Raw genomic sequence first — 23,878 nt, forward strand, 5'->3', positions numbered from 1 at the left:
CTCCCAGGTGTAATAAACATTTAAAAAAAGAACAACCTGTGTAGAAAAAACGTTTTAATGAAACTCAACCGTCCAACTTCATAAAACAAAGCATGTTTTTATTATGAACATGTTGATCTTGAGAAACATTACAAATCTCTGTAGAAAAAACCCACTCGCGTCAAATGATCACAAAGGATTTCATCACAGTTTAAACAATTACATGGATTTGAAAAAGACCAAAGGACAAAAAAAAAAAAAAAAAACAGGATTCCTACCAGGTCTAGAAAAGCAGAGACGCACAAGTCAATCATTCGCAGATTGGAATTACGTAGTTTTGCAACAAGTAAAACTACGTAGCTACGCATGTCGGCTACCAGAAAAATCTGACACGCCGATCACCAAATAAAACAAACAAAAGAACTCCCACTATTTTTGGTCTATAAACAACTGACACGAGGTAAATATAAACGTTTTATACGTTGTCATATGCTTTGAAGCATCAGTGGGGATTATCTTGTAATTCCTTCATTCAACCTCAATCAAAAAACATTTTTTTTCCCCCACTTTCCTTTGATCCATGCATAACGGACAAAAGTCGAAATCAGCAGGCCACAATGCCAAGGAAAATTGGAAATCGGTATTGATGGTGGATTTCTATTTAAAACTTCGGAAAATTATGGATTTTGATTTATTCTTATTCCAGGTCTGGACCAGTAACAGAAATATATTTAATGAAATATTTATTTTCTGGCCTAATTGTCTGCATGAAAAACACAATACTGTAAAAACTGCTGTTAAAGTGTTTTTTTTTTTAAAGTTGTACATCCGTCATTCTGCCTTTCCATCCAGCCTTCTGTTGAATAATCTCTCTGTTCAGCCATCAATCCATCCAACCATCAGTTCCCTTGTGGTGTCTCAAAGTTCCATCTTCGACATCTGAACACTGTGCAAACATCTGACGTAAAATCATCCAAAACTTTTCTATCGTTTCTTAAATATGGGGCAAAAATTGACTGAGAAATCGGAGTATCTGAGACCGGAAAAGCACGGACCTTCTATGTAAGAAGTCTGTAGCAAATCTAAGGAATGCAGCAACTGCATGCATGTCCTCTGATGCAGACGTCTGGTCAGTCTCTTCCTGCGGTGCCAGCAACGCTCCTGTAGAAGTGGGCAACAAACATGGGGTCCTTCTCCTCCAGCATGTGCAGGAAATGATTCCTCTCCTCTTCCCCCCAGGACTCAAACCACTGGGTCCACAGCCGGAGCTGGCACTCAAAGATGTTGGGCAGTTTGTCTTTGACCTGTCACAAAGCAGTAGTTAAAAATTTTTTTTTTTTTTTTTTAAGTGTCAACTCAAGAAGTGCATGTAACAGAGCAGGGAGTACCTGGAGGGTGCTGAGTGAGTCGAGGAGAGTGCACACTTTCCCCGGCACGGCTTTCCCAACAAGATCCTGCAGGAACCTCTCCTTCTGGGAGTCATTCCAGCCTTGGAACCAGCTCAGGACACACCGCTGCTCCTGGAAGGTCACGTAGGAGATGGGCTCTGGTTGTCTGTCTTGACCCGCGCAGGACAGGTTCTCCAGGCTGGGAGGGCTGGCTGCACCCTGGGGAGCTGATGGCAGGTCAAACTGGCCTGGAGAAGGCCGCCCAGCCCCGCTGCTGCTCTGGGTAGGAGGGGTCGCTGCTCCTGCTGGTAGACTTGCGGGATTAAAGGGACTGCCGAGGACATTCGGGGCTGTAAATTGTTGGCCATCGGCGGCCTGCCGCTGGTACGGACCTTGACTGACCTGACTAAACCACGACATTTCTCAGAAAGTGTCTTCAACCAGAAAAAGTTTGCTGGACTTTGAAACGCCAGCGGCGGAGAAACCCTCCCGGGTTTGTTTACATGCGGTTCAGGCAAGACCGCCGCTCGCGCGTCACTTTAAAGCCGGCATCACTTAACACCAGCTGTTTTAATTATAAAAACCGGCCTAATCTGCAGTAAACTACGTCATTTTGCTCATATTTAGAGACCTGTTATGTCTACTTAGCAGCAGACGAGTAGCTGCAAAAAAATACACAGGAAACGGAAACAGTTTAAAACCTCTTTGTGCACGGAAGTGAAGATTGCGCAGGATTTGCGCAAAAATGTTGTCTACATCTACAAAAAGTAAAACATTGATATAGATTTATAACATATATGTACACGAATTTGAAGTGCATAATGTGAGTTGTGTGTTCTGGAAACTTTATTTTTCTTTTAGTTATTTTAATATTTATGAGAGGTGTTGCGTCGCAATGGGTTTCACCGTCTAAATGCGCATTCTTGTCATAATATTGCGTTCTGTGGCAAGCTTACGGCAATAGGCTTTATACGTCACGGTGCATTCAAGTACACGTCGTACAAGAGATCATCTGATTTGAAAGAGATTTCAAATTATTTTATCACACTTTTTTTTTTCATCAAATACCAAAAACAGCCCTTTTCAATACCAGATATTGCAAAAGACCGTATTGAGGCCCTCAAAAATTAAATTTGAGGGCAAATTTAATTTTTCAGAATGGTGTGCCAAAACTATGGGGTAATTTTTCTGCCATAATTCAAGAGCACACATTTTCAGTCTGAAAGCAGGATTGCATGTCTTTTGTTCTCAAAACTTAATACGTATGCTTACATTTTCATTTTGAAAGCAGGACTTCAAGTTTTTCTTCTCAAAACGTTTTAACATTTTTGTATGGGAGAAAAATTCCCCCATACTAAACCACCTTGTCTGTCTTTATCAAAAGGGAGAATATTTAGCACATTCATGAGCATGACCATTTTCATACTGAAGAAGCGTAACGGTATAATGATTTGAAAGTATCTTTCAGTTTAAAATTGTATCATTAAATAAACCATCACCCTAATATCAGTGATTCTGCAATCAGAATTGGCCACTAAGCTGCCTATTCATGGTTGTAACTTGAGTCTGTAGGGCAGTCAAATTTATTCTGTTGCAAAACACAATATAATGAAGATAATACTACTTCAAGACCTGGAGTAGTATCTTAAACTTAAACTGTTTGAAAATAGTCAGACATATTATTCAGGCATCTAATGAGACCTGGGGGACATTAACTTATTTGTTTTTAAATCACATTAATTTCGAGATTTACAGTTTTATGTACGACTCGACCTTAACGCACCACGGAGTTTGAAAGCTGCCGTAAAACGCCGTGTAGAGGCGCATCCTGACGGGGGGCCGTGACTCTTCACAACACCGGGAAGTGAGTGGCGGTGACGCAGGGTGGAGGAAGGCGGCGCTCGACGCTCTCGCTGGGAACTGACTAGAGGAACGGAAAATGGCGGACCTCGAAGACGTTACGCTGGACGGGAGACCGCTCCAGTCCCTCCGTGTAGCGGACCTCAAAGCGGCTCTGGAGGAGAGGGGGCTGTCGAAAAGCGGACAGAAGAATGCTCTCATTAAAAGGCTTAAAGGGGTAAGGTTTGCAGCGAAGGCGCAGTGCCGCTGGTGAATCCCGAGCTAGCGTCAACGATGAGACGGGCTGATGCTCTCCGTAGAGGGCCGATAACTGAGTGCCGTTACTGCCGAGCGTAGTGGAGCTATTGAGGCTGAGCCCAGCTGTTAAACGTCTGCTTGTTCCGCGTACTTGCGGTTCTGTCTGCACAGCCCTGCCGAACTCGAGGTGTGCGCCGTAGTTCAGCCAACTTGTTAGCCAACGCTAAACTGTTTGTTGGTGTAAATGTTGTGCAGTTAGCCTGTTAGCTTCCCCTTGCTAACGCAGTGAAACGAGCGCTGGCCTGAGCTGCTGGCTCGCTTCTGTGTCCACTGCGAAATAAACCCGGTTAGGGTGCTGGGGTGCGCTACCGGTGAGTCATGTTTGCGCCACTTTGTTTACATTTCGACATTTTCCGCCATGGAACTTGGAGTCAGTCTCTGTCTCTGTCCCGTCAAACACCGCGGTGTGTGTGTACAATGTGCCCGCTGAAATGCAGTAAATAATTAAATGGTACGCAAATGTCAGCGGCTAGCTTTTTTGACTTTTTGTTTTTCCTCATTTGAATGTAATCAGCCCTTATTGACAACTACATATTTTATTATGTTTACTTTAGGGCTTTATATCACTTGTTGCTACATTATGTCATATTTTCTGCTAAGAATCTTATGGTTGCGAAGTTGTAAAAAATACTGTCTTTGACATTTTTCAGATGTTAGTTTGTTTGTATTTATTTGTGTTCATATACTAGGGTGAATAATACCCATTTCATTCATTTAGGTTACTTCTTACATTGTGCATGTGGTTCATTATTATAGTATCAAAGAGCTCAATAATAATGGTTTTAATTAAGTTTTTGAAGTAACACCCAGTGTCGTTGTGAAAATTTGTCCATAGGTTGACAGTTGCCGTATTTGTTTGGGTTGGGTCGGGTCTCCTTACCTAAACCCAGCTTACTTGCTTCTGACAAGAAAACTTTAAACGTATCAACAGGTTTTCTGGCTGCTTACTGCACTTAGATTTACCAATAAAGACCAGCAGGTTCCACATCAGGGGGAACAAAGAAGAGCATTTTTGCTTGCATGGCTTTTTAGAAAAGTTTTCACGTTTTGTCAAAATACAGCAAAAAAAAAAAAGCTCCAGGTTTTTTGGAGGAATTATATGTGACATTCAAACACAAACCTGAGCATAGTTGTAAAGTGAAAGATAAATGATGTCGTTATTGTTTAAAAAAAAAAATTATTTTACAAAATAAAAGAATATATTTAAAAAATATCATGTGCATGTATGTGTATGAAACCCCTGAATAAAGGCTGTTTATCTAATTGATAGAGTCAACCAGGTTTAAAATGACTGAACTGAGCATTGTTTGGCTTATATTTAAAAAGCATTCTTGTTAGAAAAATAAAAAGCATAACAATACACATCAGTCTGAACACATTACCACATATCCAGTTTTCAGATTTAACTTTGTGAGGAAAAGAAAACCTCTTCATTTACTTAATTATCCACTAATTTAAGTAGATTTGTCATGTAATATGCCTATAGGACTCATGAAAAAATGTGGCTTTTAATTTGGTTACATGGTAAGTAGTGAGATTTATTTTTTTTCTCCTAGTTATATTCTATATGCTCATCCCTTTTATTAATCATTTACCTCCACAACAGGCTCTCATGCTGGAGAATTTGCAGAAGACCTCCACTCCACATGTCGGACTGCAGCCTAACTCCCAGGTAAATCTCAGAGGTGCTTTTATTGTCATTTCAAAGGCTGGGAGTCTTTTTAAGCGCCAATCTCTGATCTATAAATAACTGAATGTGTTTTAACACACTCCTCCTTTATATATCTGCTAAAAGTACATTCCGTTGCCCCTGCGGGATTGCGCTTGATCATTTTTCATGTGTAATATCATATCTATATTTAGATTGGCGAGGAAATGAGCCAGAACAGTTTTATCAAGCAGTATCTGGCTAAGCAACAAGAGCTCCTGAGGCAGCGCCTGGAGAGAGAGGCTCGTGAAGCGTATGAAACGAACGGTGAGTGCTGTTAGAAATCCGTCCACTGCTATTATTTATGACTCGCCTCGTTGGTCTGTTAGAAAGTTTGTCATTCTCTGTTTGTGAGCAGAGCAAGAGGGCCACACACAGGTTAACAACAGTACATCGTGCCCTCCTCCTGCCCAGGTTAGTAAACTGCTTTTTTTTTTTTTTTTTTTAGCATGTCTTTTATTATTTTTAATCATTCCTTTTCCCATTAAAGGCACTTGTTTTGGTTGTATGAGAAAACTTGTAGTGCCATGTACAGATATGCGCCTTGAATTCTTCCCATTTTGTGACATTATGATCATAAACTGCAACGTAGGAGAGGGATTTTAGGATATACTACCACAAATTTGCACATAATGATGTAGACAAAAAAAGGAAAAATATATTTCAATAGAAAACTGAAAGATGTGGTGTCTGTTTATATTCAGCTCCCCTGAATCAGTACTTTGAATAACTAGCATTTTGGGGTGTTTGCACATCTCGATGCTGATATTTTTGCCCATTGTTGCATTCAGATTGGCTTAAGCTGAAAAATAAAATACATTGAGAGTCTCTGGAAGTAACAAACATGTTAAGGCTTGCCACATATGTCTTAATTGGAATTGGTCTGAATGTTGACCGGCTCATTCTCACACATGAACATGCTTTCATCTGAACCTCTACAGGGTATGTTCTGGTGTGTGCTGAGTTGTTCCGCTAGAACAGGAACCTCCACCCTCGTCTGAAGTTTTTTTTTTTTTTTTTTCCGTAGTTCCTAACAGGTTTCTTCTGTATTAAAATCTGTGTCAATTTGATCAAATCTAGACCAGTTTTCTTGTCTCTGCTGAAGGAAAGCGTCCATATAGGACAACAGCCCAATGGGGAATGAGTGCTCAGATTGCTGTGCAGCGTAAATTTTCCATATTGCACTTTGCATGTTATCCAAAAACTCAAATCTTAGTTTCATCTGCGCATGTCATCTTTTTCCAGATGTTTGCTGTGTCTACTTATCTTGGGGCAAATGTTAAATAGGACCGCTTGTGGCTTTATTTTTTCCAGTCTTTCATGGGGGTCACATATGTGGATTAAATAAGTAATATCAGTCCTATTATCAGACTTTTCCATCTGAAATAGAGATAACATAACAGGTCTATAGAGATAGCGTTGACTTCTTGGTTGCTTCTGTGATCATTGCTCTCATTATACAGCCTGTTTATTTAGTTGGACGGATATGTCTTGGTGCCGTATTCTTTGGATTTTCAGATGAGGGATTGAACTGTATAAAATGTTCAACTCTTGGGAAACTGTTTTATGACCTTAACTAGGATTTAAGCTTGTTCAAAACTTTCTTCTTGACCTGTCTGCCCTCTTATTTGCTCTTCACTATATTGTCCAATTCCTACATCCCCCAGAATGCTGTGCAGTTCAGTGAATATTCTATATATTGCATATTCTATCCGACGTACTATCTGTGGATATATATATCATGATAGTACATTGTTTGATTTATTGCCTATATCAAACCTTTGAGGCCTTTGCAGAACAGCTGGATTTATACTTCTGTTCACTAACAAGGGAGTTTTGAAGGCAGACTGTTTGGTTTTTGTTTAGGGGTGTTACAGTAAAAGAGGTCTGACTGCATTTTAATGCCACAATCTCAGATTTTTGATTTGTTAAAAAAAAGAAGGTTAAAATCATGTATAATTTACTTTACACGCCAGTAATTGATTAAATAAATAATAATTCAACTACGTCTGTGTAAATACCATTCTAGTCACTATATTTTTAAGAGGGGTTATCGTAATTCATTTCGTTGCTCTTCAGGAAGTCACACCAGCTGCTCAACATAAGCCCCCTGGGCCCTCGGATGGAGAGGGATTCTTTGGTTCGGTCAATGCAGGACAGGGGAACAGGAATCAGGAGGCAGACGTGTCCAGCCCCCCTGCTTCCGGCTCTATGACCATGCGAGCTCCTGCCTCAGAGCAGCGGTCAGAGCGAGGTTCTGCCTCCAGCGAAGTTGCAGGCGACAGCGACGACGACGACAGCGAGGAGGACGGCGACGATGATGAAGACTGGGGCAGCAGCGCCCCAAGAAGAAGCCTCCGAGAGCCGGCCAGAATGCCCGCGGCACGGTCCGGTGCAGCACGTCACCCGCAGCCCCAGCAGCAGCACATTCCCCCCCTTTTGTCTCCTCAGCTCCGGCAGCCAACACCTCCTCCTTCCCCACCTCCAGAATTATCATTCCCCTTACCTGACACCCCCAAACAGAGCCCACCGAGTCCCCCTGTCGCCGCGGCAAGGCACTCGCCCAGCTCCTCCAGCTCCGGCTCTTCCAGCAGCGGCAGTCGCAGTAGCAGCCCAGAGCCGCAGAGAAGTGCCGACCGTAAACCCGGTCCGCTTACCCTTCTGGCACGTAAAATGGAGTCCGAGGGTGCCTTCTCTGGAGGAGGCTGGCATGGCCCTGATGGCGAAGGTGATAGGCAAGACAGCAGTTCACCTTCATCTATGGCTTTTCCTGGCAAAGGGTCTCTAGATGGTTTGGGATCCGCCGGAGTGATTCCAGGCACACATTCAGCCCACATTCAACTATCTGGGGGTTTACGCAAGGTTGCTGTAGCGGAGGAAAGAGAGAGGGAGCGGGTGATTGAGATGGAAAGACAAGAAAAGCAAAGGCAACTTGAGCGGGCAGCGGAGGAAGAACGACAAAGAGCCATCGCACTGGAACGGGAGAGAGAGAGGATTGAGCGCCAGCAAGCTTTAGAAAGACAGGAGAGAGAAAGGCGAGAGAGGGAAGAAGCTTTGGCTAGAGAGAGGGAGGAACGAGAGAGGGCAATGGAGCTAGAGCGGCAAAAAGAGCTTGAGAGACAGAGAGCTTTGGAGGAAGAACGTCAGAGGAAGGAGAAGGAGAAACGGGAGCGAGAGGAGATGGAGAGGGCAATGGAGCGAGAAAGAGCCAAGGAGAGAGAACGGCTAGAGAGAGAGAGAGCTCTGGAGGCTGAGCGAAGGGAGAAGGAAAGACTTGAGAGGGAAAGGGTAGAAAGAGAAAAAGCTCTGGAGAAGGAGAGATTGGAAAAAGAAAGAATTGAGAGAGAGAGAGCTCTGGAGAAGGAGAGATTGGAAAAAGAAAGGATAGAGAGAGAGAAAGCTCTGGAGCAGGAGCGATTAGAAAAAGAGAGGATAGAAAGAGAAAAAGCTCTAGAGCAGGAAAGATTAGAAAGAGAGAAAGCTCTAGAGCAAGAACGATTAGAAAGAGAGAAAGCTCTAGAGCAAGAACGATTGGAAAAGAAAAGAATAGAAAGGGAGAAGGCTCTGGAGAAGGAAAGATTAGAAAAGGAAAGGATAGAGCGAGAGAAAGCTCTGGCACAGGAAAGATTGGAAAAGGAAAGAATACAGCGTGAGAAAGCTGCCGAGTTGGAGAGGATTGAGAGAGAACAGGCCTTAGAGCAAGAAAGAATAGAAAAAGAAAAATCTCTAGAGAAAGAAAAGAAGGAAAAAGAAAAAATGGAACGAGAGCAAGCATTGGAGAGAGAAAAAAGAGAGAGGGAGAAAAAAGAGCAGGCTGAGAGAGAGGCAGCTCTGGAACGGGAGAGGATGGAGAAAGAGCGAGCTGAGAAAGAAAGGAAAGAACAGATTGAGAGAGAAAAGGCCTTAGAGTTGGAGAAACTAGAAAGAGCACAGGCCCTGGAGAAGGAGAAGGCCTTGGAGCAAGAACGAGCTCAGGAACGATTGGAGAAGCAGATGGTAGAGCAGCAGCAGAAGAAGGCACTGCATCAAGAAAAAGAGAGAGATGCCAACCTTCTTCCTCCAAGTGGTAGCAGTGCCCCAGAGCAAGAAAAATCCCATGCCCCGGTGGCCCAGAGTGAATCCCAGCCCTCAGACTCTGGTTCCACACCTCTTTCTCCGCAATCGTCGTCTAAGAAGTTTCGCTTCCTTAGGGACTCCCCAGCTCGACCTCAGTCCGGTTCTATTGTCATCAAGCGGCCTCGTACATTTTCTGACACCCCCCAGCCTCGGGCATCCCCCGTCACTGCACCGACTAGCGTTGGGGATCAAAGACCAGGAGGAACCCTGTCCTCCACCAACCAGGAAGATGCACAGATTCAGTCCAAGCAGGATGTTGGCGCGGTGTCCGTAGGCTCTACAGGGACTAGATCCGACGGACTGAACGCCAACCCCACTGCAGCCCACCTGGGTTCCAGAGAAGAAACATCTACGGTGGAGGCTACATTGCCAAAGGCCGAAGAGTCTGTTGAGGGGAAGGATGAAAGGAAAGACTCTTCAATTTCTGAGGATAAAAGTGACAGAGAGGCAAAGAAAGAAGAGAAAAAAGCAAGACGAAGATCATCGTCAAACGATTCCTCTTCCGCAGATTCAGACTCTGGGTCTTCGTCTTCTCGATCATCCAGTTCATCCTCATCTTCTCAAGATAAAGCGGTCTCCACCTCCAGGAATAGACAGGTAAGCCTTACAAACTCCCAATTTGTCCTTTTTGGACAGATAAATTATGTGTGAAATAAGAATTTACATATAGTATGAATACTTGGCTATTGGGCATGACCCAGTGTTATATTCTCACAGTGTGATGGTACTGTCAACAGGACAGCAATGAGTGTTTCACATCGCTGTGCAGGGATTTAGACCTACTCTTCCTTGCAGACATGAACACCTCTGAGCGTTGCATAAAACATGCCAGACGTATAGAGGGCAGTGTAGCGCAAACCTAAAACCTGATGTCAGCCAATCCGATTGCTTCAAAGTTACACACCTCTCATTAAAGAAGTTCCACATTTGGCTTGTTGAGATGTTTTTTCCCCATGGATTGGGTTTATTCCCAGCCTCTTACTTAGTTGAGGCCAGTGTGGTCTGCAGTTTCTGGGATGTTCTGGGTTCTTTTATGAATGAACCTTTGGGGTAATTTAGGTAGGAGGGTTTGTTTCTCCCCTCCATTTTTAGAAATGGTTTTGTAATACTTTTCCAACTGATGTACATTTCAGCAGTCTTTTTCCTTCTAATAAATAAAATGAACAGGAAAAAAAACTGCTTTTTTCACTTAGTATAGTTTAAAAATGTATAAACTCTTGTAACCCAGGGGCGTAACAAAAATCTGAAGAAGTCCAAATAATTTTTCACGTCGTATACTTTTTACAAAAAGGATAAAGATGTATTTTGCCAATTCTATATTAACTATTTTTCAACTCTTTTACTTTTTATTACAGGAGGGGAAACATGAAAGAGGCTCATCACCGCTGGCGATGGAGGCAGCTGAGTCTCAATCTGAGGATTCAAAGGAGCGCCCAAAGGCCTCCCGTCCTGAAAAAGAGCTGCCTGTAGACAGAATTAACACCACGGATGGAGACATTCACACTATGGTCAGTAGCATAATGAACCTTTATTTATTACACTTGCTTTTTAAAATAACCCTTTATCTACTTGAGGGAACACTGGAAATATTGTATTTTGTCCCCGCTGAGTGGAAAGTGATGTAATCTGTTTGTCGTTTTTGTCTTTCTTTCCACCTTTGCATTCCTTTTTTGTGTAAACTTTATTAATTATAATTTGGGATGAAATCTTCCCCTTTCCCATTTAGGAAGCTTCACTTTGAGAATGCAGTTTCATTTTAAAAAATATATTTTCTGCCTTTTTTAAATTACCAGAAACAAACAGATGCAAACAGAAAGAGAAAACACAGCAGGATGGAAGAAGAAGAAGAAGAGGAACAACAAAGGTCTGTTTAACTGCTCTGGTTTTATAAGACATCGCTACAGCTGTTCCCACGCTAAAAACGAGTTTTATCTGTGTCACCTTGAGCTTCCCCGGCTTCATCTTGGTGGATCAGACACAACTAGCAGAAGCACCTTATCATGTCTCGCTTTAAAATATAACAGTTCAGCTTTTAAAATCCCCAACAGCTGCTTATCTGAATTTGACACAGGCATTTTACCAGGTCTGCATGAGAATAAGTATGTGATTTGTATTTCTAACCTTTACGCAGGCAGGAGAAAGATCCTTCCACGGCGGATCCAGAAAAGTCCTCAGAGTCCAGTGAGGAGGTAAGAGACCAATGGATGGATGGCAAAATTGTCAACAAATAAACACATACCACTGTGAATTTTATTTTACAATTAGATACACAGATGTGCTTTGTGCTCAATTTTATTGATCGGTTTATTCTTTGGTTTAATTACAACGTTAAAATGGAAACCGACTGTTTCTGGAACAAGATGTTTTCTTTCTTTGGTTGACATTCAAACTCCAGCTGATTGCTGTTATTGCACCTCCATCTATTCCACTGGCCTAAAGAGTCAAAAAAATTGAACTACAAAAGAGCGGAGACTGCCTTGTACTCGTCAAGATTGCCGTCTGGAGCTATTATCTGGATCACAGCTTTCAAAGAACAGGACAGCAGCTTCTTGATGATCCTGGTTCCATCTTGCGCTGCTTTGTTTTTCCGATCAGTGTGTGAAACACAAACAACTCTGTGTGTATCTCTCAGATATTTTCTCTACAGACTGGACCTGCGGCAACTTTAAAGTTGCTTGGATTTTGTTTCATCTTTGAAACCACTAATGTTTTCTCTGGATTGTGTTTAGCTGAACTTTTATTGTTTGTTTGTTTTTTTTCCATTTAAACTGAAGAACAACTTGCTGCTTAATGTGGCTGCAGAGAACTGAACGTTTAAAGCATGCGTCTGGTTCTGATCGTGATCCTTCCTGCTATTGGTGACGCATCAGTAGGACTCATGAAAACACACATTTCAGGGCCCTGAACCTAGAAGATAGTTGCACTTGTGCTTCACACTTCAGTCTCAACATCTTAGCCACCACTGATTGGACCCTTGTTGTCCAATCAGACAACAAGGGTCCAGTTGTGATTGGGCCATTTCTATTCCAGTAAAGATCAGGTTGCAGTGACTCCAAGGAATAAGTAGATCTCAGTCGGTGTCAAAATTAGTAGTTATTTTGAATTTTGGTTGTAATGTTGGCGAGAGAATCGACTGTGAAAAGGTTTTTCTTTAAATTTATCTTTAAATTTTGATAATGTCTGTCTACTTAGACACTAAAAAAAATATAACAAGACAGGAACTGTGAAACATTTAATAACCAATGAACAGAGATATTCATGCTGTATTGTCTGTGGTTGCTCTTGAAGGAATATTTTTAAAATCGCTTCATGAAGTGGATTAACTCACGACAGCCTTCAAAATCAGTCTTGCTTAATAATAGCATTTTGTTTTTTCCCCATCATGTTACAATTTTATCTGTTATGCTCTCACTCCCTGTCCTGTCGTATCATCGCCTTCGTAGCAAGTCGGCCATTTTTGGTTGAGAAGTTGACGCTGCTCCATCATGGAGCTCGGCTGAATGAGCGGTATTAAGGTTATAACTTAAGGAGTGTTTGTATTTGAAAACAAAACAGCATAAAATGCATTTTGCATCCCACACTGGACTCTGTTTTCTTGGGAGCTGGAATTGCCTCCACCACCATTTTTATTCCTGTAATCAGCTGGCTCCAGCGGACCAGCGGGGCCCTCTGCTGGGTGGGGGCCAAACTACAACACTGAAAGAAGGCTTATTCGAAGCGGACATGATTTAGTTAATCGATTGGAACTCTTGTTAATCGAATAAGCCATTGATCGACAGTTAATTGTAAGTCGATTAACTGTTTGCAACCCTAACTGGGACACATTAATAAATCACTGGTGTTGTGATTGGACACTTTAGCTTTCTCAATTGAATTATTTATATATATATATATGACAGCCATCATTTGCAAGGAATTTGAAAACATCCTTGCAGAGCAGTTTCTGTCGTTTATCTGTTTAGTTCTTACTTTTACCCTCATACTTGCTGCTTTTTCTTCCCCCCAACCTGATCTTTGCCGCTGCTCTCCATGTATACTGCTCATTTCTCACCTTTCCCATGTAATTTGGGTTGTTTTTCTTATATAGTGTTTTTGTTTTGTTGTTGTTTTTCAGACACCGAAGACTTTCTCCGGACGCAAGATCTCCCTTGGTAGTGAGTACATTCCTGGACTTCTAAGCTCTCATTTCTGACGCAGTGGAGGAATGAGAGCTGGGTTTAGTTTCTTTCTTCCTAATAAGTTACATTGCTTGAATAATTTGTAAAGTGTTTTATATAAAACAATATAAACTCTGAACTGCACATACTACCTCAAAGAAACCAATGTTTATCTTTGGCATCTTGCTTATATCTCTGTATATCTTGACGCACCAGGCAGCAAACAATCTCCAGGCAATGCAGAGGCCGAACATGAGTCGGGGGCCGTGGCAGGTCGCAAGAGGAGGTGGGGCTCCAGCACAGCCGTCACTGCCAAAAAACCTTCCATCAGCATCACCACTGAATCACTCAAGGTATTTGCTGTATTTTGTGTAAGGTTTTTCTATTAATAATAGTGTGCAGCCTTGCAAAAGTCGACACATTTTGTTATAATCTCAAACTTTATCGCATTTCATGTGACGAGCTGAATGTAAAGTAGTGGATAATTGTAAAGTGGAAGTGAAATCATTCATGGTTTTCAATTTTGCTTTGGAAATGTGGTGTGCATTTGTATTTGATGCCCCTAAATAAAATCTAGTGAAACTAGTTACCTTCAAAAGCCACTTAAGTATGAAATATATTTAATGACGTATTGGTGCAGTTTGTTGAAAAGCCTTGACCTAAAACGCCTAATTCCAACTAGGTGTTTTCAAAATTTGGAAAATGTTTAATTTTTCTGTAAATCTTTGAAAGTGCTTTATATTCAAACTAAATTTTGTAATAAAATGCAGTCTAACATTTGATTTAAAGCCTAAATTTAGAAAGAGTTACTTACAGTTTAAGCCAGATATTTTCATACAAAGACACATTTTCTCACCGTCTGAAGTTACATCAGACTATACCTCTCTTGTTTTAGTTCTGTTACAATTACACAAATTATTTCTATTTCCTAAATGTCACAAATCTTTGAGAAATTTTGTTTAGAGATTTTGTGTGTCACTTTCTCTATATATTGTTTTTAAGCATTTAATTTGTTCAGGAGGTAATTTGCCTTAGTGTGATTTGTTTGGATTGTTTCAGTGTAATGAATATTTATTATTCCTGATGACTCAATGACTTCTTGATCTAGCTAATTGAAATAAAGCTTGCCGTAAATTTTATACGTTAAATAACATTATTAAAAACATTTTTTTAGTGTTTTGATTCGTTACCAGTTAGACATATGAAGTGTGTGAGAGAGAGAGACATTTCAAAGCATAACATTTGGTCATATTCTGGTTTACCCTGACCTTGTAGTATTCTCGTGTAGAATAATACCACGAGACATTTTTAATGACTGTAATAAACTATGCCATTGAACCAAAGCTGCTTTTTAAAAAAAAAAAAAAGTTTCAAACTTACCTTGAAATTGCCTAACTTTCACTGTGGTAAAAGTGTACAAACCCTGAATCTGAAATATATTAAACTTGATCAAATTTGCTCATATAACAACCCTCAACTGTTATAAAAACTGCCTCTACACAAAAAAACAACAAAAGACCAATAACTGTGCTTCCCCCTTGGTTATCGTTAGTCCCTGATCCCAGACATCAGGCCGCCTGTAGGCCAGGAGGCTGTAGTGGACCTACATCCCGAAGAAGCCGCTCTGTCTGGGACCGAGGATGAAGAGCGGGAGCGCTCCGACCAGGACCTTCAGATCCGACGCACCGTCACGCAGGTTATTCTGCAGCTCTTACCTTTTTAAAAACGGTGACCAGGAACGAGTCCATTCACGATGCGCCGCTGACCTCTGCTCTCCGTTCCTCTTTCAGGTGGTGCCCATCGAGAGCCAAGAGAACGGACAAAAAGAGGCGAAGAGAATGAGGCGGGAAGACTTTGAGGAAGACGATTCTCAGGTAGAAGGGGAAAGCGTAGCGGCCCACGAGGGGCAGATGGACACGTCTCTCCCAGCAACTGTGGAAACCCAGTCGCCAACACTAGCAAGCCAAGATACTGAAACCAACACTGGTACAATAAGAAAGCCGCGTCTAAAAGCTATCCAAAGCTAAAAAGTTTAAACTTATGTTTTCTTTTTATTTATTGAAAAGATTAAACTGTGGGGTTCATAACATTTTTCCAGTGACACCCAGCGACACCCTCATTCGTCGCTCCATCAGCCAGCAGAAAACCGGCGTTTCCATCACCATCGACGACCCGGTTCGCACAGCCAGGCAGCCCTCACCGCCTCGAGGCCAAGTCTCCAGCATCGTTCACATCTGGAACCTGGTGAGAGAACACTCCTGGCAGATTAAAACTGATACTTGCAGCTATTTTAGGAAGCAGATCCAAAGTAGGTTTATTCCAGCAGGTGGCGATCACGGTCTGCTGTGTCAGCTGCCTGTTTGTTGAAAAATGAGCAGTTTTGAAAAGTGTGAAATTAGATTATTTTCAACATTTAGACAAGAATGGGGGCAGAGAGGGCGAACTTATATTTTATCTTTTATTGTATCTTATAAAAGAAAAAAAAAGAGTTTCTGAAAAATGAAATCATCATTCTATGGTTTATCCTTAGATGATGACCGTCGCTGATTTGTCACGTCCCAATTTAAGATTTTACAGTTATAACAGATTTCAATGAATGTAAAATATTTTCTAAAATAATATTAATAACTGTTATAAATGATATTACATAATAATAAACTGAAACGGTCTTTTAGTTCATTTTTATTGTTTTTATCTCCAAAGATCAGTGCTGGAAAAGTTTGAAAACTTACCTTGAAAGTGCTTGAAACGTTCTCAGATTTTACAGTAATCCTCACCAAGCTAGTAAAATAACGTTTTGGGACATTTCCAGTTTGAACGTTTATTGCGTAATGTTTTTATTATTTGGTCATACGCATTGTGTAACATTTTCTCCAGGTAAGGCCGTTCACACTCGGCCAGCTGAAGGAGCTGCTGAGCAGAACCGGCACTCTGGTGGAGGACGGATTCTGGATCGATAAAATCAAGTCCCACTGTTATGTCACTGTAAGTTTTCACCCATATTTGTTTTCATCCTGCACATATTGAGCCCGATTGTGATTCTTGAAAGTTTTATTGTTTTTTGGGGTTTTTTTCCTGAATCTTTTTCCGTAGTACTCGAGTACTGAGGAGGCGGTCGCTACCCGGGCAGCTCTTCATGGAGTGAAATGGCCTCAGAGCAACCCGAAGGTTCTCAGAGTAGACTTCTGCCAGCAGGATGAGGTAAGAGTCGATTTAGTCGGTGTTTTGAGTTGCAGTGACTGAGTTTCCGTTAATCAATTGGAATTACGAAAATAAATTTGCTTGGTGGAAACGCAGCAATTTCGAAAAACATTTTGCCATACGGTGGTTTTTCGGTATCGAAATTGGCCTAGTTTGCAAACCTGCAAAGGCAAAATGTTTTCTTCGCGTCACACGAGTCGTGATCAACAATCGGATGTTACTACTGGCAGAATAGATGAAGGAGACGACAGGAAGTGGTAGGAGGATGATGGCACTGCATAATTTTTTAACATTTTTAGCACCAAACTTATTCACATGTGATTTTAATTGCGTTTCTTTCTCAACGGAAGCAAAGCAATTTTGAAATTATGTTTTTTTTTCACTGTTAGAAAAATATCGACAAAATCTTCAGCACATTTGTAATGGAAGCATCTCTCTCCGCTTCGTAGTTGGACTACCAGAAAAACTCCTCGGGAGCAGGCGACAGACCTGGAGGAGGAGAGGACACGGGACCCGCCGCCCCGGGACGTGGACGGACGTCGGGCCTGCCGTCGCTTCTCCCCGAGCGGGACCAGTGGGCGGAGCGCGAGCGGGAGATGGAGCGCAGAGAGCGGGCACGGGCGGAGCGAGAGTGGGACCGAGACAAGGTGAAAGAGTTTGGGAAACCCGGAGAGGAGCGGGAGGGCGGCCCGCAGAGATCTCAGTCCAGAGAGAAACGGCGAAAAGAGAGGGGGAAGAGCAAGGAGAAGAAGATGGAAAAGAAAGGTGAGAGAGGACGGCTCATGTTAGATCCTTCGGCCTGTACACGGTGTGGTCGATGATAAATTCTTGTTGACCTTCTATTGTTCTTTTTCTCTCAAAATAGCCGAGGATCCTCCTGCAAAGCTGCTGGACGACTTGTTCCGCAAAACTAATGCAGTTCCCTGCATTTACTGGCTGCCCCTCACAGAGGAGCAGGTGAGAGACGCACCACAGCTTTCACACCGATTTTAAACGTTTTTTTTTTCTTTTTGTTGCGTTACAAACACAACCTTTAACGTATTTTGTTTGAAAGAACGTAACAATTGCAAAGTTTAAGCAGAAAGATTTTTTTTTTTAAATTTTATTACAACAATTTGAAAAATATGGCATTCCGATATTCCAAAATCAAACTCAGCCAATTGCTTTCTTTCTTGATCTGTTAACACGTAATAAATCCACTGCGAAAACACAAACTGACCAAGTATTTTTGGTCCAGTTTTTTAGAATATGTGAATTAAGACAAAACTAACTTTCCAGCAAGATATAGGAGCTTTTTTAAATAATTCCTTAATATTGAGTTTTTTTAAAAGTACTATTTCCACTGACAGATCATACTTTCAACAAGATATTTTTCCCATAAGTGAAATAATCTGCCAGTCGAAATAATACTTTTAAAAAAATCAATGCTAAGGAATTATTTATTTAAATTAAATTACTTGTAAGTTCATTTTGCCTTATTTCAAATGTATTAAGATGTTTCCTCTAGAAACTGAAATAAACATACTTTGTATGATTCTGTGTTTTTGCAGTGAAGTTACAGTTTAGTCTTTAGCTTTGTTGTAAGACTCAGATAACTGACTTGTTGAGTATACGTGGAAAATAAACGTCCAATTCTTTTTCTCTTATGTTTTCATCTTGCTTTTTTTAGTGCTACTATTAAAAGATACATTTCTCACACTAAACTTGTCCTTTAAAGTAGATTTTAGAACAAAATGTTCTGGACTCAGTAAAAATAAACAGTAACTATGGGAAAGTTAATATTTTAAGGTGTATATTTCTAATTTAACGTTTCATGACTTCTCAAGTCACTTTACTGAGAAAAACATATCTCATAATGAAACATTTTTTTCATCTTTTTTTTTTTCTTTCCTCAATTTAGTTTCTTCAGCGAGAAGCGGCTCGAGCGGAAGAGGTAAAGGAGCGCGAGGAACGGCGGAAAGAGCGCGAGAAAAGACGAAAAGAGGAAGTAGATGAGGAGGAGAAGAAAAAGGAGGAAGAGCGCAAGGAGAGAACGAAAGCCGCGGGCACCTCCGCCGGAAACCGGAGCGAGGGTGAGAAGGACAAGAACCGAGAGCGGGAGAGGGACAGAGACCGAGGTCGAGACAGAGACCGGGACAGGGAGAAAGACAGGGAGAGGGAGAACGACAAACGCAGGGACGGGTACCGTAGATCTGGGGGCGGCGGAGCGGGATCGAGCCGGCGCTCGCGCAGCCGGAGCGAACCAAGAGACAGGAGGCGCTGACGGGACTGCCATGGAGACCGCCGCTCCTGCATTTGCCTTTCACTACATGTACTTTGTTACAACAAAGACCCAACAGAGGACCAACTGATGTCATTTCCCATCTCTCAAAAGCGTCACTTTTTATTTTTTAAAGCACGTCTAAGGCCACAGTCATGCTTATGGAGACCGTGATGTTTTGCAGTGTTTTCAATCCGGTTGAGGTTTCAGATCATTTCCTTTATGCCTTCGCTGATGTTTTCTTTCAGTTTTTCATCCTGATCGCGCAGCAGAACGGCACACTGGACAGTTTTTAACTACTACAAAGTCCACTTTTTCTTCAGTCTAGATACTGATTATACTTTTTTTTTAAGCAGCAGTTGACTCCTCTGGGTTTCTTTTCTTTTCTGGCTTTTTTTTCTGTTTTTTTTGCCAGTTCTGCCTGAAGAGAAAATTTGTTGGTCTGCTCATTTGCTCGCAGAAACCAGAAAATATCAGAAAAATCCCTGTTTGGCATTTTGTACAGACTTAAAATATCTGCAAAATCAAGTCTTTAAATAAGGCAGCTCTGGATTATTTTTGACTTAGTGTAAAAACTACTAAGACAATGCAGTGTTCCTGTTTCTCTGATGAGATGAGATCATTCTCTGTGGGAGAGAATCCGTCACGACTAACATGAGCTCGGATTATGTCCTCATTGAACCTCTTTCCATCTTTTCCTCCTCCCATCCAGTTCTCCTGTCAATACAGGTCTGAGAGAGGAGATTGCATTATATGTTTTCCCACCAATGGTTTTAATATTGTTTTTTTTTTTTTAATCGTTATTTTATCATTTTAGTACAAAGATTTCATTTTGTTTTTAATTCTTTAAGTACGCCTATCAGTGGTGAATGTATAAATAATAAAAAAAATTGAAGTTTGAAATTATTGTCAATTTTTGTTCGGAGTAGATGAGGATTTCCCCCCCTTCTTTTACAGATGAGGAATTTCTCATGTCTGATTTATTCAGATTTTGTTTTTTTTATATCACACATCAAACTAGTTTTTGTATCACACAGAGATAATCAGAGTAAGTAAGAAAATAGTTTTATAGTTATGGTTTTATTCATTAAAAGTTATTTAAACCAACCTGGCCCTCTGTGAAGAAGTAATGGGCCCCTAAACCTAATAACTAAATTTTTAGTTTTGGTAACCATAACCCCGGGTAATCACTGAGTGTCTACTAAGCAAGCCTTGCTATGACAAGCGATGTTTGGTGAAATAAGGCTGTGTTGGCATCAGCTAAATGCTTTAGCTGTTTCTAAGTAAAGGCCCAATATAACATTTTGACTGCTTTGTTTCCCCATCAAATGTGATGTGATTTACACATTGTTTTTGGAAAGACATGAGCCCATATTCTGAAAGATTCTCAGTCCTCTCTGAGAGTTCATATCTTAGCCTAAATATTTCTGCCTAAGAGTCCTAGAGGGACCTTACCAAGCTCCGCCCACAACTGACCCACGTGACCGCAAGTCTCACAAACAAAGCTCCCAGCCCGTTATTTCTATGTAAACATCACTGGATTAGTGCATCATTTCTACCGGATTTTCACAATATATCAGCTGCTACAATGGACAGAGGAACTAACAAGTTCCTGTCATCATATGGGAGGAGGTTACTGGTTTCTCAGTCACAAGCTGGTTGCCAACCTGAGGCCAGCAGGCGTCAGTCAGTTATGGTAGATCTGACATTTGGTTTGATGACGTCAATATGAGAAGCTACAGACTGATAGGAGGAACCAAAGAGCTCTGTAAAGGTAAAGACAAATCTTCTGAAGTTGGGATATAATTAATTTAATTTCACATAATTATCGTGGTAGAAGCCATTTGTTTGTTAAAATTTTATGAAATATATTTGTTCTATTTGATGTTTGTTGTGAATCACGTAAACTCACAAAGGAACGAGGTAATTAGTCCAACGTTTAGAAACTACAGCGGCTGTAATGCGCCACAGCAAAGGGAAACAAAGGTAAAATAACCCGAACAGGTGATCAACTCAAAACCACTCCTACCTTTTTACTCTCTCTCTCTCTTTGTAGTTTAAGCACACCTGTTACCGTGGCAACCGCCTGCGCCCCGCTAGACGAGCAAAGATTACGTTAAAAACATAACATTCAGTCCGTTACGATATCAAGTTTCCAGGCTTGATATTTATTTCTCGATTATTAATCAGCGCTTGCCTGAACACAGCGATGGTTGATTGACTAGCTGTACTTGGTGCTAGCGTGGCTAACAGGAGTAACAGTTTAGTCCAAAGCCTTTTCTGCTAAAATAAAATCTTTAGTGTATGTCAGATACAGACACATTGCATATTGATCTGTTTAGCTAACGTAAGACTGTGTAGCAGACAGGCTTCAAGGTGTAGAAGTTGTATCAGTTCTGCCATTATGCTGAACTTAGCTAACGGGAAGCTAAGTGTGTTTGTGAGACGGCCACGCACGTGACCACGTAGAATGGGCATCAGCCAATGAAAAACGGCCCCTGTGGTAAGGTCCATTACTGCCGCCAATTCAGACCAGGGAGGTAGGAGGGAAGTTATGACAATTCCAAGGGCCCCTGACCAACAGGTCATTTGGAAACAGGTTATTTTATAGAAATAAAAACAAAATGTCGATTACAAAATTAGATTGTGTTTTCTAAAATTGTTTTTAGCAGTAAATATTAAATGTTGCCCCTCCCAGACCAAAAAGCTTACATTTGCCCTGAACCCCCCTGGATCTGCATGAAATGGTTTGTTCCTGCTTGGACGTTGACGGTGTTCAGCAGCAGACAGTGGGAAACAAGAACGACTGTGGCTGTTACTATGCTGCTAAGAAATATTATAAAGTAGGTTTTCAAAAAATAGAGAAATAGAGAGAGAAAAAGGTAAAAGTGTCAATTTATAACCCAGTTTTTCTCCAAGAGAGGTGGGTAGACTGTGAGAATATCAACCATTCAACATAGTTAGCTTAGCTACTATGTTGAATGGTAGTTAAGCTAACATAGTAGCTTAACTAAGCTAGTTAGCTTGGCTAACTAGCTTAGCATAGTAGCTAAGCTGACTATGTTAGCTTAGCTACTATGCAGTATATATCTTTATATACTGCATAGTATAGTATCTTTATATATATATATATATATATATATATATATATATATATATATATTTGTATGTCGCTATGTTGAATGGTAGCTTAACTACCATTCAACATAGCTACATACAGACTACTGTTTTCCTCCATTTCACTAGCATTTAATGAATTAAGGAAAGGAATTACCAACATATTGATATATTTAACGTGTCCCTGTACCTTTTACCACTTAACAACAGATGAGTGATAAGCAGCATCTCTAACCAATGTGTCCTAAGAGAAATTAAAGCTGCAGTATGTAACTTTTATAAAAAAAATTTTTTTAACATATTTGTTAAAACTGTCATGTTGTGACAGTAAGGCATGAGTGATCATCTGTGAAAAATCTATTTCCTCTTCTTTCTCCCAGTACTATCTAGAAACAACTAATCAGAGACAGTAGAGTTTTACTGCTGTCAATCACAATCTCATGTGGCTGCTCATCCCTATTCTGCAGCTAACGCAGCCTGTTGCTAATGCTCATTCTAGTTAGCATAGCTACCAATGACAGCAGATAAACATTTTTCCTGTAATGATAAGTTGATTTTCCACCATTAACGCATTTAGCAGCGAGTGAATGAGGATGATTGACAGCGCTAAGACCCTCCTACTGGTTCTGATTGGTTGTTTTGGTCAGAACGTTGCATTACTTTAGCCAGTAATAGTAGCTCAAGGAGAAGATTGATTGTTTTCACATATTATCTGACATGGTGACAGCTTTAACCAATATGGAGAAAACATATTTTGTATTAAAGTTATATACTGCATCTTGAATAAAATGCAACTACATAGCATTTTTTGAGAAGTCTGGATTGCTTCATGTATATTTTGCATCTTGCCTATGACTGTTGCTCGTGGGGAGAGACATTTCAGTAATCTAAAACTAACAGAAAAAATTAAGCAACCTACTTGCATTCTGTATGTGGATTTATACGGAGCCCTCTAAGGGACATGGGGAATTTTTTTTCTTTTGCGTTACCTCGCAAAACTTTTGCGTTACCTCGCAATACTTTTGCGTTCCCTCGCAATACTTTTGCGTTCCCTCGCAAAACCTTTTGCGTTACCTCGCAAAACTTTTGCGTTCCCTCGCAAAACTTTTGCGTTACCTCGCAATACTGTACTGGTCAGTTATGCAGCATAATTGAACACTGCCAGCCTTTCTTACGGTGGGCGCCGTACTTTATGCTTTAATATAAGGTTATGTGAGGTTTTTTCATGAATTTTAGTATCTTTTTGTGAAATATCTGAAGTTTTATATCTTTCTTTAGGATAGAAAGGCACCACAAACCTACGATATAAACAGAAACCTTCCGTAAGTAGGAAAGAAATAAAAATACATTATAATTTGGACTATTTCTGAGTTATTATCGGGGGTAATAAATCATCTGACAGTTTTGATTGTGTCTCTGTTGTGTTCTAGTCTGAATGGTTTAAAGAGCTGCTTTCAGTTCCGCTCCATCTTCGCCTTAACAGACATAAACATGCAGTAATAAATTGATTTTCAATCAGTGTTTTGCACCAAACAGTTAATAATAATAAACAAGTTTTCACTGAGGCTCTGTAAGAGCCATATGAATGAAATAAGTAATTATTGATATGACAGGAGCAGCGGCTTTGACACTTGTGTGGTGGGTGCGTCGATGTGGGCGTGATGTCACCAGGTATGAATGGGAAGGATACTGGCTTTGTGTGTATTAGGAAGCAGATGAGCGGGGCGGTCAGTCCTTGCAAAGTTTGGAACCTGATCATCAAAATGGAATAAATCGATAATTGTGACAGAACAAA

The 23,878-nt window shown here is 40.9% G+C and overlaps 2 protein-coding genes across 2 annotated transcripts; one reads left to right on the forward strand and one right to left on the reverse strand.

Annotated features, from left to right (window-relative positions):
- Positions 1-77: 77 nt before the first annotated feature.
- On the reverse strand, positions 78-2,065 carry c6h14orf119 (chromosome 6 C14orf119 homolog). The gene is made up of 2 exons (XM_028021515.1): positions 1,368-2,065; positions 78-1,283 (listed from the first exon to the last, which is right to left on the reverse strand). The coding sequence occupies exons 1-2, from the start codon at positions 1,785-1,787 to the stop codon at positions 1,110-1,112; spliced, it is 594 nt and encodes a 197-aa protein (XP_027877316.1). The 5' UTR covers positions 1,788-2,065; the 3' UTR covers positions 78-1,109.
- Positions 2,066-3,234: 1,169 nt separating this feature from the next.
- On the forward strand, positions 3,235-19,869 carry acin1a (apoptotic chromatin condensation inducer 1a). Its single transcript, XM_028020596.1, has 18 exons — positions 3,235-3,444; positions 5,131-5,196; positions 5,388-5,499; positions 5,591-5,646; positions 7,312-9,945; positions 10,704-10,856; positions 11,142-11,212; positions 11,480-11,537; positions 13,463-13,502; positions 13,722-13,858; positions 15,058-15,201; positions 15,296-15,491; positions 15,604-15,749; positions 16,383-16,490; positions 16,599-16,706; positions 17,156-17,471; positions 17,572-17,663; positions 18,607-19,869. Exons 1-18 carry the CDS (start codon positions 3,307-3,309, stop codon positions 18,967-18,969), a joined length of 4,938 nt encoding a protein of 1,645 aa, XP_027876397.1. The 5' UTR covers positions 3,235-3,306; the 3' UTR covers positions 18,970-19,869.
- The last annotated feature ends 4,009 nt before the right edge of the window (positions 19,870-23,878 follow it).

This window comes from Xiphophorus couchianus, chromosome 6 (assembly GCF_001444195.1).
Source record: "Xiphophorus couchianus chromosome 6, X_couchianus-1.0, whole genome shotgun sequence".
Lineage (NCBI taxonomy): Eukaryota > Metazoa > Chordata > Actinopteri > Cyprinodontiformes > Poeciliidae > Xiphophorus > Xiphophorus couchianus.